The 12,727-nt window shown below is 60.1% G+C and overlaps 2 protein-coding genes across 8 annotated transcripts in view; both read left to right on the forward strand.

Moving 5' to 3' along the window:
* The window catches only part of AZIN2 (antizyme inhibitor 2), a 30,475-nt gene extending 24,692 nt beyond the window's left edge, over nt 1-5,783 (forward strand). For 5 of the 7 annotated variants that reach the window (XM_053964538.1, XM_053964539.1, XM_053964537.1 and 2 more), the window contains 9 exons: nt 1,011-1,185; nt 1,261-1,434; nt 2,103-2,275; nt 2,678-2,809; nt 3,112-3,277; nt 3,400-3,562; nt 4,493-4,605; nt 4,741-4,955; nt 5,278-5,783. In XM_053964538.1, coding sequence (XP_053820513.1) covers nt 1,087-1,185; nt 1,261-1,434; nt 2,103-2,275; nt 2,678-2,809; nt 3,112-3,277; nt 3,400-3,562; nt 4,493-4,605; nt 4,741-4,955; nt 5,278-5,419 — 1,377 coding nt within the window. In that variant the 5' untranslated portion in view covers nt 1,011-1,086 and the 3' untranslated portion in view covers nt 5,420-5,783. The remainder of the gene's footprint in view (nt 1-1,010; nt 1,186-1,260; nt 1,435-2,102; nt 2,276-2,677; nt 2,810-3,111; nt 3,278-3,399; nt 3,563-4,492; nt 4,606-4,740; nt 4,956-5,277) is intronic. The other 2 variants (XM_053964540.1, XM_053964534.1) reach the window with 1 other exon arrangement.
* A 2,059-nt stretch (nt 5,784-7,842) lies between these two features.
* Nucleotides 7,843-9,069, forward strand: NDUFS5 (NADH:ubiquinone oxidoreductase subunit S5). Its single transcript, XM_053964647.1, has 2 exons — nt 7,843-8,187; nt 8,842-9,069. Exons 1-2 carry the CDS (start codon nt 7,972-7,974, stop codon nt 8,944-8,946), a joined length of 321 nt encoding a protein of 106 aa, XP_053820622.1. The 5' UTR covers nt 7,843-7,971; the 3' UTR covers nt 8,947-9,069.
* Nucleotides 9,070-12,727: the final 3,658 nt, after the last annotated feature.

The raw sequence follows: 12,727 nt of genomic DNA on the forward strand, positions 1-12,727 counted from the left end.
GGTGCTGTTTGGTGATGGGGAGTGAAGGGTAAAGCTGGAGGAGTTGCTCTCCTTTCCTGCTTAGGAAGCTCTAAGAGCTTCAAAACATGTTTTTTTTCATCTCATTCCCCATGTCTGGAATTGGCTGGTGGTGCTTGCTCAATGCATTACAACATCCTGCTGCTCCGGGGTCAGCGTGGTCTTTCTCCCAGTGCCCCCTGGAATGCTGTCAGGAGGTCTCTGTGGGGAGGAGGGGTGTGCAGCTCTGAGAAATGAAACCTCTGCCTCCTGCACTTCCAATCAGAGAGTCCATGCTCCTGGAAGAGCCCTGGAGCTAGACCTGGATTATTGGAGTGGAAATGTTCCCTGCTAGCTCATCAGCTCCCTGGGTTATGGGCCAGGCTGGATCCAGGGCAGGAGATTCTTAAAGCTCAGGGTTTGAGCTCAAAGCTAAAGCTCTGCTAGGATGAGCCCAAAACCTCCGTGCTGCTTAATTGTCCCCTTGTTCCACACCCTGTGTCACGGGAGAGCCGTGGAACTGCATCCACAGCAGGGATCCAGGCTGGCCTGAGGCTGGATGGTGTCAGCGAGTGGCCTGTGCTGTGCCTGCCTTGTCCTGGGGCTTTCCACTGGGAAGGTGGGTCCAGGAGCCTTCAGCTATTTGGGATCCATCCAAGGATGCTCACCCCACTGAACACTCAGCAGATCCAGCTGCATTCCAGAGCGTGAAGGGGCCTGTCCTGGCCTAGAAAGGCATCTCTGCTCTTTGTGGTGCAGTTGGCTTTGTTGTTGACTGTGCTGGTGCCTGCTGATGGAGACAAGGCTGCTGTGTGCCAAAACAGAGCTCTGAACTGCAGAGAAATGTGTCTCCTCCCCCGGGGAAGATGCTGTAACCCACAGCAGGGCTCTGCTGAGCTGCTGGTTTGGAGCAGAGCAGCTCTGAACTCTACCCAGGGGTACCCATGGGCTGGGTGGTCCGTGCTGATGGAGCTTTTGAACCCTTCCCCTAAACATTCCTTTCATTTTTACAGTGTGTCTCATCCTTAGAATCCATCCCCTACTCCAGGAGGCTTTAAAGGAGCATCACCACGCCCAGAACATCACACCATGAACGGGTACTTGAACGAATCCAACTTCCTGATGGTGGAGGAGGGCTTCACCACCAGAGACCTCCTGGAGACCCTCCTGGGGGAGCTGTGCCAAGAGGTGAGGGCTGATGCTCTGCTGCTGCCTTTGGAAAAGGCACTCCTGGAGCTGCTGCTCACTCCAGCTGTCTCCTAGAGCGACCAGCAGGCCTTCTTCGTGGCAGACCTTGGGGACATCGTGAAGAAACACCTGCGTTTCCTGAAGGCCTTGCCCCGAGTGAAACCCTATTTCCCAGTTAAATGCAACGGCAGCGAAGGGGTGATTCGGCTGCTGGCAGAGCTGGGGGCAGGATTTGCCTGTGCCAACAAGGTAGAGCCGTGGGAGGACAGCTCCAGGGGAAATGTTTGTGGGGGAGTGGCAGAGCTCACCCTCCTTTCCTAAGTCTGTGCTCTAGGTGACATTTACAGGGGCAGGAGTCTCCCTCTGCTGTCACAGCTCAGAATTCCTTGTCCCATCTGTGTTGTCCCCTTTGGCTGACATTGCTGTCTCTGGAGCTGCTGTCCTGCCTGGTGGCACAGCACATCCCTGGGGTGTCACTGCCACAGCTGTCCAGCTCTTGGTGTCCTTAGGGCTGAGCCTAAAGCTTTTTGCTCCCTCCTGCTTGTCATTTGCAACAGCCAGACTTCCAGGGAGGAGGCAGAATTAAATCACTTACTTTTATATAATTAAATAGGACGAGAAAGGGCAAGAGGAGAAAGAGCAAGAGTTGTCACAGCTCAGACCAGGGCTCAGCCCCAGGCCTGCTAACCCCAATTGTTTCCTCTCCCATTCTCATGGTGTTTTCAAACCCGTCCATGCCAGGACAAAGTCCACTGTGATCCCTTTGAGCTCTGGTAGCTTTTCCCTGGAAAAGCCCAGGCTGCAACGCTGGCGCTTCGCCCTCCTCAGCACTGCAGGCTGGCCAAGACCCAGAGCTGGTGGCTGGTCCCCACCCAGCTCCTGGGGACCTGCCCCACGTGTCCCCCTTCTCCCTGCAGGCAGAGATCACCCAGGTTCAGGGCATTGGGGTCCCAGCTGACAGGATCTTCTACAGCAGCCCCTGCAAGCAGGTCGCCCACATCAGGTACGCGGCCACCCGCGGGGTCAGGCTGATGGCCTTCGACAACGAGGTGGAGCTGAGCAAGGTGGCCAGGAGCCACCCCCGTGCCAGGTGGGTGCCTGGCAGTGCCACTGGAGTGGGTGCTGGAGGACGGGGTGGGCTGTGGGGGGCAAGAGGATGTTGTACAAGGTGGGTGTCAGTCTCTTTCCCCAAGCGATAGGACAAGAGGAACGGCCTCAAGCGGTGCCAGGGGATGTTTAGATTGGATATGGGGAGAAATTTGAAGGGGTGATTGGGCAGTGGAACAGGCTGCCCAGGGAAGGGGTGGATTCATCATCTCTGGAAACGTTCAAAAAACTTGTAGATGTGGTGCTCAGGGACGTGGTTTAGTACTGGACTTAATAGTTGGGGTTAATATTTGGACTCAGTGATCTTTTCCAGCCCTCAAAGGCTTTTCCTTTCGTGATCCTGTTATTCTGAGACCCCTCAACACAGCGTGGCTTTGCTGTGCAGGATGTTGTTGGGGATCACTGCTGAGTCCATCCCTCCTGCCCACCCGAGCATGACCTTTGGGAGCACGCTGAAATCCTGCCGGCACCTGCTGGAGACAGCGAAGGAACAGGCTGTGGAGGTCGTTGGCATCAGGTACAGCCCTGGGCCTCCTTCCCTAGGGGTGCTCAGCCCCTCTGGATCGGGATCTGGGGAGCTCTGCCCTGCTGGAACCACGCAGTGGTCCAGCTGCTCTGCTTGGGATTGAGGTGAAGGCAGGGATTTGACCTTGCTGGAGCCAATTTGGGGCAGGTTTGACCCCAGGAAAGGCTCAGTGGGGCTCTGTGGGTCTGGCTTGGGATGGCATGTAGGAAGCTGTGAGGGTGCCAATCCCAGTGCCATGTCCCCTGTGCTCTGGGGATGATCAAACCCTGCTGAGACGGGGTCTGTGCCCTCAGCTTCCACCTCGGGAGCCGTGGGCTGGAGCCCCAGGCCTGGGCCCAGGCTGTGGCCACAGCACAGCTGGTGTTTGACATGGGCACGGAGCTGGGACACCACATGCACCTCCTGGACATCGGGGGGGGGTTCCCCGGCACCGAGGATACCAGAGCCCCGCTGGAAGAGGTACAAACCTCCAACACCTGCCCTCAGCAGGCAGAGAATGAGCTTGGAAGCTCTCCCCGGGTCTGGCTCCCTGCAGAATTCCCAGCTGACCAAGAGGAAGGTTCTTTTTTCTTCCCTCACAGATCGCTGCCGGGATAAACTCTGCCTTGGATTTGTACTTCCCCGAGGGCAGCGGGGTGGACGTTGTTGCCAGGCCTGGGCGTTATTATGTCACCTCTGCCTTCACCTTGGCTGTCAGCATCACTGCCTTGGAGGAGATCCCCATGGAGCAGCCTGGCTCTGACGGTAGGATGTATCCCCTGTGTCCCTGAGCTCTCTCCCTGCTCCCAGATGTGTCCCCTGTGTCCCTGAGCCCCCCCTGAGCTCTCTCCCTGCTTCCAGATGTGTCTCCTGTATCCCTGAGCCCCCCTGAGCTCTCTCCCTGCTCCCAGATGTGTCCCCTGTGTCCCTGAGCCCCCCTGAGCCCTCTCCCTGCTCCCAGATGTGTCCCCTGTGTCCCTGAGCCCTCTCCCTGCTCCCAGATGTGTCCCCTGTGTCCCTGAGCCCTCTCCCTGCTCCCAGATGTGTCCCCTGTGTCCCTGAGCTCTCTCCCTGCTCCCAGATGTGTCCCCTGTGTCCCTGAGCCCTCTCCCTGCTCCCAGATGTGTCCCCTGTGTCCCTGAGCCCCCCTGAGCCCTCTCCCTGCTCCCAGATGTGTCCCCTGTGTCCCTGAGCCCTCTCCCTGCTCCCAGATGTGTCCCCTGTGTCCCTGAGCTCTCTCCCTGCTCCCAGATGTGTCCCCTGTGTCCCTGAGCCCTCTCCCTGCTCCCAGATGTGTCCCCTGTGTCCCTGAGCCCCCCTGAGCCCTCTCCCTGCTCCCAGATGTGTCCCCTGTGTCCCTGAGCCCTCTCCCTGCTCCCAGATGTGTCCCCTGTGTCCCTGAGCTCTCTCCCTGCTCCCAGATGTATCCCCTGTGTCCCTGAGCCCCCCTGAGCCCTCTCCCTGCTCCCAGATGTGTCCCCTGTGTCCCTGAGCCCTCTCCCTGCTCCCAGATGTGTCCCCTGTGTCCCTGAGCTCTCTCCCTGCTCCCAGATGTATCCCCTGTGTCCCTGAGCCCTCTCCCTGCTCCCAGATGTGTCCCCTGTGTCCCTGAGCCCCCCTGAGCCCTCTCCCTGCTCCCAGATGTGTCCCCTGTGTCCCTGAGCCCCCCTGAGCCCTCTCCCCTCTCCCTTCCAGAGGAAGAGTGTGGCAGCAAGAAGAGCCTGGTCTATCACCTCAGTGATGGCATCTACGGTGCCTTCAGCTGCCTCCTGTTCGACAGCCCCTGCCCCAGGCCTCGGCTGCACAAGGTGAGGGGCTCACCTGCCCTGGGGACAGCTGGGGGTCAGCCAACCCCCTGCCACAGAGGGTCTGCCATTCACCCGGGGTTGACTCTGGGGGTCGGGGTGACGCTGGGACATCCTCACGCCGCGTTCTTCCCGCAGAGACCGTGCCCGGAGCAGCCCTGGCACAGCAGCAGCCTGCGGGGCCCGCCGGGGCCCGCCGAGGATCGCATCGCCGACGGGCTGGAGCTGCCCCAGCTGCACGTGGGGGACTGGCTGGTTTTTGGCAACATGGGAGCCTACACCATGCCAAGCTCATCGCTGCTGACGGCGGGTCCCCAGGCACAGGTCACCTACGCCATGTCCCGCGTGGCCTGGTAAGAGATGGGCAGGGTGGGAGGGCAGGGCTGGGTCCCGCGGGAGGTGCTGGCTTCTCTTCCACCTGGGCTCTTGGCCCAAGGGAGAGGGGGAAATCTGAATCCCAGAACCTGGAAATTCAGGGTGAAATCATGGCCCCAGGGGCAAAAATCCTATTTTTAAAAATATTATCAAATTTGAGGCAGTTTTTCACTGGAGCAAAGAGAGCCAGCTCACCTCTGGCTGTTTTTCTGGGGGACAGGAGAGCCCTGGAGCATCCCCATCCCATTCTCAAGGGGCTGCTCCTCCCCCTGGCTCTCCCTTGGGTGTCTCCACTTGCAGGAAAGCCGTCCAGCTCTTCCAGGGAAAGCCACCCCAGACTGAAGACGACCGTGAGAGCCTCTGCACGCCCCTGTCCTGCGGCTGGGAGATGGCAGAGACACTTTGTGTCACCCCTGTCTTCGCTCCAGCTGGCATCATCTGAGCAGCTCCGGGGAAGGAGCCACCGTGGGAAAGGTCCTGTGGTGGCACTGCCAGGGGAAATGTCCCATAATGGTATCGGGGTGGGAAAAATCCCGTGGCAGCACCGGGGGAAAAGGTCCCACGGTGGTGCTGGAGGGATAAAAATCCTACGGAGGGAAAAGCGGGATTTTTACAGCCTAAAAATCCACAGTGGGAAAAGTCCCATGGCAGTGCCAGAAGGGAGAGGTCCTGTGGTGGTACCAGAGGGGGGAAGGATCCCATGGCAGTGCCAGGGAGGGGGAAGATGCCATCCTGCCTCTGGCATCGCCCCGCTCTGCTCTCATGGATTTGGAGGTAAATCCTGTCCCATAAATCCTGCTCCTCCAGCTCGTGCAGTGTGCGGTGCCTTCCAAAGGGGTTTGGCAGCTTTGGGCTCTGTTTTTAGGAGTGGTGGTGATCATTGGTAGCCCAGCGTGGCTTGAGGGGTCGGGTGAGGAAGGCCCGGCTCTTCCTCCTCACCCTGTGCTGGAGAATCCCTCTGTAATCAGCTTTTAATGAGGCTTTGCTCGTTAGGGAAGGCGGGGCCGTCCACCCGAACCTCGGGCTCTCTTCAGGGATCCAGAGGGACCCCTGGGATTTTGGGAGGGTGTGGAAATAGGGCGTGGGTTTAGGTTTTGTGGGTGACTCTGGGGGGGGGCAGACCTGGGCCTTGTGGCATCTCCCTGGCTCCTGAGGGCTCGTCAGGCTTCACGAAGGCTCCTGCCCTGGGTACAGCCCCCTGAGACCCCTGAAGGCCAGGAACTGGGAGAACTGGGGGGCACTGGGAGAGCTGGGGGGCACTGGAAGAGCTGGGGGGCACTGGGAGAACTTGGGGGGGCACTGGGAGGACCTTGGATCGTGGGAATGGGATGCACTGGGAGTAATGGGACACTGGCTGTCACTGAGGTGGGGGCACTGGGAGCACTGGGGGGGTGCATTGGTCTCCTCCAGGTTTGGGGACTCAGAGAGAGCACTGAGAGGACACTGGGAGAACTGTACTGGGAGGACACCGGGGGTCGGGGAGGACACTGGGAGGGCACTGAGAGGACACTGGGAGCATTGGGAGGATACTGGGAGCACTGGGAGGACACTGAGAGGACACTGGGAGGGCACAGGGATGGCACCCGAAGGGCACTGGGAGCACTGGGAGGACACTGGGAGGACACTGAGAGGACACTGGGAGCATTGGGAGGACACTGGGAGCACTGGGAGCATTGGGAGGACACTGGGAACACTGGGAGGGCACTGGGAGGACACCAGGAGGGCACTGGGAGGGCACTGGGAGGACATTGGGAGGGCACTGGGAGGACACTGGGAGCACTGGGAGGGCACTGGGAGCGTTGGGAGGACACTGGGAGCACTGGGAGGACGCTGGGAGGACACTGGGAGGGCACTGAGAGGACACTGGGAGCACTGGGAGGGCACTGGGAGGACACTGGGAGCACTGGGAGGACACTGGGAGGGCACTGGGAGGGCACTGGGAGCAATGGGAGGGCACTGGGAGGGCACTGGGAGCACTGGGAGGACACTGGGAGGGCACTGGGAGGGCACTGGGAGCATTGGGAGGACACTGGGAGGGCACTGAGAGGACACTGGGAGCATTGGGAGGACACTGAGAGGACACTGGGAGGGCACTGGGAGGACACTGGGAGGGCACTGGGAGCACTGGGAGCATTGGGAGGACACTGGGAGCACTGGGAGGACACTGGGAGGACACTGGGAGGGCACTGGGAGGGCACTGGGAGCACTGGGAGGGCACTGGGAGCACTGGGAGGACACTGGGAGGGCACTGGGAGCACTGGGAGCACTGGGAGGGCACTGGGAGCACTGGGAGGACACTGGGAGGGCACTGGGAGCACTGGGAGGACACTGGGAGGACACTGGGAGGGCACTGGGAGCACTGGGAGGGCACTAGGAGGGCACTGGGAGCACTGGGAGGGCACTGGGAGCACTGGGAGGACACCGGGAGGGCACTGGGAGCACTGGGAGCACTGGGAGGGCACTGGGAGCACTGGGAGGACACTGGGAGGGCACTGGGAGCACTGGGAGGGCACTGGGAGGGCACTGGGAGGGCACTGGGAGCACTGGGAGGGCACTGGGAGGGCACTGGGAGGACACTGGGAGGGCACTGGGAGCACTGGGAGGGCACTGGGAGGGCACTGGGAGCACTGGGAGGACACTGGGAGGGCACTGGGAGCACTGGGAGGACACTGGGAGGGCACTGGGAGCACTGGGAGGGCACTGGGAGGACACTGGGAGAGCCGTGAGCACCGTGGCCGCCAGGGGGCGCAGGGTGCGGCGTGCAGCGAGTCCTCCAAGCCGCCAGGGGCGCTACAGCGCAGGGGCGGGGCGGGTGTGGTGCCGTCCTTCTCTCCGGCTCCGCCCAGCCGTCGAGCGCGACACGGTGCCGCGACGCCGGTTGCGCTTGACGGCGGGGGCGTCGCGAAAGGCCCGTGAAGGACGGCGGCGGGCCCGTGAGGGGGGGCGGCGGTGTCGGCGGCGCGACAGCGGCCGTGTCGCGACAGGAGCGCAGCCATGCCGTTCTGGGGCCTGCAGAAGCAGCTGGGCATCGATGTGGACAGCTTCCTGCTGCGGCAGAGCATGCCGCAGCCGCACGGCCAGGCCGGGGCCTGCCACGCCTTCGAGCGCGAGTGGGTGGAGTGCGGGCACGGGCTGGGCCAGATCCGCGCCCGGCGCGAGTGTCAGCTCGAGTACGAGGATTTCATGGAGTGCATGAAGCGCACCAAGCTGGTGGGTGAGCGGGGGGACACCTCGGGGGGCGCGGGGGTCTGGGGGTCCTGACAAAGGGGGGCACCAGCTGCGCGCTGGGGCGACTCGAGGTGCTGGGTCCGGCTGGGGACAGCGTGCGGAGGCTCCTGGCCGTGCTCTGGGGAAGGTTTGGGGGCTCCAGCCCAGGGTGGGGAGCGCTGCCTGCTCATTGCCAGAGCGAGGGGGGGGTCTGGCCCCGCAGCAGCCCCTGCCCCGTTCCTGCGGCGGCTGCAGGAGCCCGGAGAAGCCGCGGCTGCCCCGTTCCTGGAAGTGTTCCAGGCCAGCTTGGAGCGCGCTGGGTAGCGGAAGGTGTTCCTGCCCACGGGGGTGGCACGGGATGGGATTTTAGTTCCCTCCCAACCAAACCGCTCCGTGTCTTGGGGCAGCACGGAGCAGGCATTTCTCCCTGCCCGCAGCGCTCCTCCAGCAGCAGCCACATCCAGGACAAAATCCTGGTCAGAGCACGGGGCTGGAAACCCAAATCAGTACAGAACAGCCTGAAAACCCCAAAATCCTTGAGAAAAGCCTCAAAATCGAGCGAGGAGCCCCAGGGCGGGGTTAGTGAGGGTTCCACATCCGTGGGGCTGCCAGGACCTGCCCTGGGGACCCCCTGAGACCCCCGTGTGTCCCTGGCAGACTCAACGGCTCCGGATGATCTTGGAGCAGCGGGACAAGATGATCAAGCAGGGGAAGTACACACCCCCCGAGCACCACACGGGCAAGGAGGAGCCCAGGCCGTGATTGCCGCTGGAATTCCTCTTGGAAGAAAAGCCACAGAGCCCGGGGCAGGGGCCCTGCTGTGGCTGGAGGGGAGCAGCCTCAGGTCGGGCACTGCTGGGGCAGTAAATATCCCTTTGGAATGTCTCCTTGCCTCTGTCTTGTCTTTTTTTTTTTTTTTTTTTTTTTTTTTTTTATGGAGGGGGGAAAAACACCTCGTTTCCACATGGATTCAGAGTGGAAGTGGATGGATTTGGGATCTCTCCTGGCTTTTCAGAGTGTGGGAGGCAGATTTCCTCACTGGGGGCTTTGAAATGCCAGCAGGATCCATGGAGGGCCTGGCACAGCCAGGGGGTTTTTCCCTCCCAAGGAGAGTTTTTCCCTCAGTTTTGGAGCAGCACTGAAGCAGGAGAGTCCCTGGAAGTGCAGAGTGGCCAGCTCTGTGCTTTAACCCACGTTTTTAGTGCTGCTGCTGCTGGAGTTCGTGCTGGATCTTTGCTGGCAGATTCCTGATCCCAAATCCCCCTGCTGGGATGACAAAGGCTGAGCCCAGCACGGCAGGGAAGTGACACAAGGGACATTCCAGGAGGGACATTCCAGCCCCCTGCTTCCTGGGGCACGAATCCCATGCTGGGCACAGGAGCCCTCCTGGAGAGGAGTCCCATGGATCCCTGACCCCAGGGATTGCTGAGCCCTTGGATACGAGGGATCACAGGTGGCTGCTGTTTTTGGGGGCTCTGAGCCATCCCAGGGTGTCCAGGGCAGGGATCTGAGCCAGGAGGGCTCTGTTATTTCCCCTTGGAACAAAGTGCACTGGAAAAACCCTTCCCTGGATTTCACAGGGCAGCGATGGCCTCTCAGGAGCCATCCCAGCAGGGTTTGAGCTTTTCCTGGCATTTCTGCTGCTCCTCACAAGCCCCTGTCCCTCAGCTCCCCCCAAATCGTCCTTCCCAAGCCCTGCCCGAGCTTTGTCCCTTCCCCCAGGCCCAGATGGATCCGTTGCTGCAGCCCAGATGGATTCTGAGTCACAGCCGGGGCTGCAGCCACGATTGTCCCTGGCAGGGCAGGCACTGGGGGAGGGTGGCACTGGAGAGCTCCAAATTCCCAGTCTGGGATCAAATCCTCTGAGCCAGGGGCACATCCACGTCCCAGGACTGGCTCTTCCCTGTGCCTGCCTTCGTTTGGCACTGCTGATCCTCACCCTGCCCCGTGTGTTCCCTCTCATTTGGATAACTCTGGAAATAATGCCCTTTTAACAATTTTTTTTTTCATCAATTTTGATATTTTTCTCCTGTTTCCTGCCCAAAGCAGGAATAAATGACCCAAGACCCCATCCTGGCTGGATCCTTGCTAATTCCTGGCTGTCCTTGCAGTAACTGATGGAGATTGATAATCCTCAGGGATTCTGATTGCTGCTTTAAATATGAAAATTCTGGTGGTGATGAGTTTGAGCAGAGGAAAACCAACATCAGGATATCAGTGCTCCGTGGATCTCAGCATTCCAGCTGTAAAAATGGGCAAGGAGGAGCTCTGAGGAGGGAAACACAGGGAAAATATGGGAACCATGTGAGGAAAAGGGAGTGGCTTCAGGTGGAAAAGGACTGGGGAGGTTACAGAGCTGCCAGAACAAATAAAGCATGGATAAAGGGAGAAAATGGTGCTGGGGATGGAAATTGAGCAGTGCCACGGAGCCATTGGAGTGATTTATCCTCGGTGAACTCTCCTGGGGGGATCTGGGGAGGAGGAGTGAGGGAGGGGATGGGACTGTGGATGTGGGGGCCCACATGGAGCACCCAAAAGGTCTGAGCAGGGCTCAGCTATTCCAGGAGCTGATCCCTCCCCAAATCACAACTCCCCAGGGCCAGTCCCTGGGTTTCAGCCGTGGATGGAAATTTGGGAAGCGGAGCCAGCCAGGAGGTCAAATCTTCATGAGCCTCCACACTTGCAATCGCTCATTATGGATGATGATTAATTATTATCAATTCCCTTTCCCAAAGAGTTGTGCGCTGCTGGAGGCACCGGGAGTGCAGAGAAGACTTTGGGGATGACTTTTCTGGTGGAGGCTTTGCCAGTGACATCACAACTTCCTCCCAGGCTGGATGTGAGGGCTGGTGGCACCCGGAGCCACGCGGCAGCAGGGGCCAAAACTCCCAGGAACTGCTGTTTTGGGGGAAAAAAACCTGTTTTGATTAGAAGTGTTGCTTTTCCAGGGAGAGGAGGGAAAAAAGCCAGGCTCAGCAAAAGTCCTGGCAGCTCGCTGGTGTGGAGAGTGACTCATCCCATCGAGCACTCCAGATGCTGGAGGAAATACTGGGATGCATCTGAACGCTCCTGGCTCCCGAGTGGCTCTTTAGATCCGTTCAAAATCTAATTGCTCCGGCGATCGGCGTTGGTGCAGCCACAGCCAGGAGGATCCATTTGCTCCAGTTAAAAGCTCTGTCAGGAATTTCACCAATAAAGGGAATAATCAAAGACGTGATGAAAACAATCAAATTTATGGAGAGATTAAAATAAAAACACATCCCAGCTCTGCTGGGAGGAGACCGAGGCCGAGGCTCTGGCTGAGCAGCAGGGATCGAAAATGGATCGTGACCGAGTTCCCCTGGGCAAAGGGATTTGGAGCATCCTCAGCTCCACAGTGTGGTTCACCACGAAGCCTGAACAGGATCCATATCCAGCCTGTAGTAGTTCCAAATGTATATTTTTCTCTTTGCCTTTTTTGTCGCTTTTTTGGCACGGGGTGATGCCACGTCCCAGCTGGGTGGGAGGCACCGGGGCTGGGATGGGGTGGGAATTCTCCGTGGGGAGCTGCTTCTGCCATGGACACTGGCTGGGCAGGAGCCAGTGAGGGCAGAGCACCATCCCTGCCCCCAGCCCCTCATTCCCATTTTCCTACAACCCTTAGCTCGCAGGAGTGGGAGTTGGGCTGAGCCCCCACCTCCTGCAGCTCCCACAGCCCTGCATGTGCTGTGCATCGTCTGCAGCTCTTCTCTGCCTTGGAGAGGGGGAACAAACAACTCTCAGGAGATGAATAATTTATCAAAAGTCAAGGGAAAAGGCAGATTTCAGCCCTGGGCTTGGGCAGAGTTTTTAATGAGGGAGAGGGGACAGTTCTTGGGGCAGAGTCGGGTTCTGGCTGATTTGCACCAGGAGACATCTCCCTGCATCCCTGTGGATGTCCGAGGTCTCGGCACTCGGGGTCCCAGGGGTCCCCTCAATCCTGCTGAGCAGCACAGGAACAGGGAAATGAAATGATTTAGGGAGAGCCTGCCTCCCCCTTCCTCCCAAAATAACGACTCCCTGTCTCCACGTAGGCAAAACAATGCACGATCCTAACCCAGATTCGCAGCACAAATAATCCAGCGCCTCCCGGCGCTGCGAGGGATTTCGGGAAGCGCGTTCCGGGTGTGAGATCCACGCGGGCTGGAACCGGCGCCGTCTCCCAGCCGCCCGCACTCCTCCGGGATTCAGCACGGCTGGAATTGGCTGGGTTTGCTCCCAGAGCACCGTGAGGGAGGAGGCTGGAGCCCGGCTGGTGACACACGGGGTGACAAAGGCGCCTGGTGACACACGGGGTGACAAAGGCACGCGTCACCCCGCAGCCGGCACCGGACTTCCCGCAGCCGGGCGGGCCGTGAACTCTGCGTGCTGTCCCGAGGGCGAGCGGTGCCCGGTCACCAAGGCGGGCAGCAGGGGTGACCGAGGGTGTCACGGCAACACCCCGGCGTGTGCCCGGGGCCGGGCCGGCCGTGGCCGCGCTCTCGGGGCCGGCAGCGCTGCAGACACGCGGCTGAGCCGCCCAACC

Source organism: Vidua chalybeata, chromosome 25, assembly GCF_026979565.1.
Source record: "Vidua chalybeata isolate OUT-0048 chromosome 25, bVidCha1 merged haplotype, whole genome shotgun sequence".
Lineage (NCBI taxonomy): Eukaryota > Metazoa > Chordata > Aves > Passeriformes > Viduidae > Vidua > Vidua chalybeata.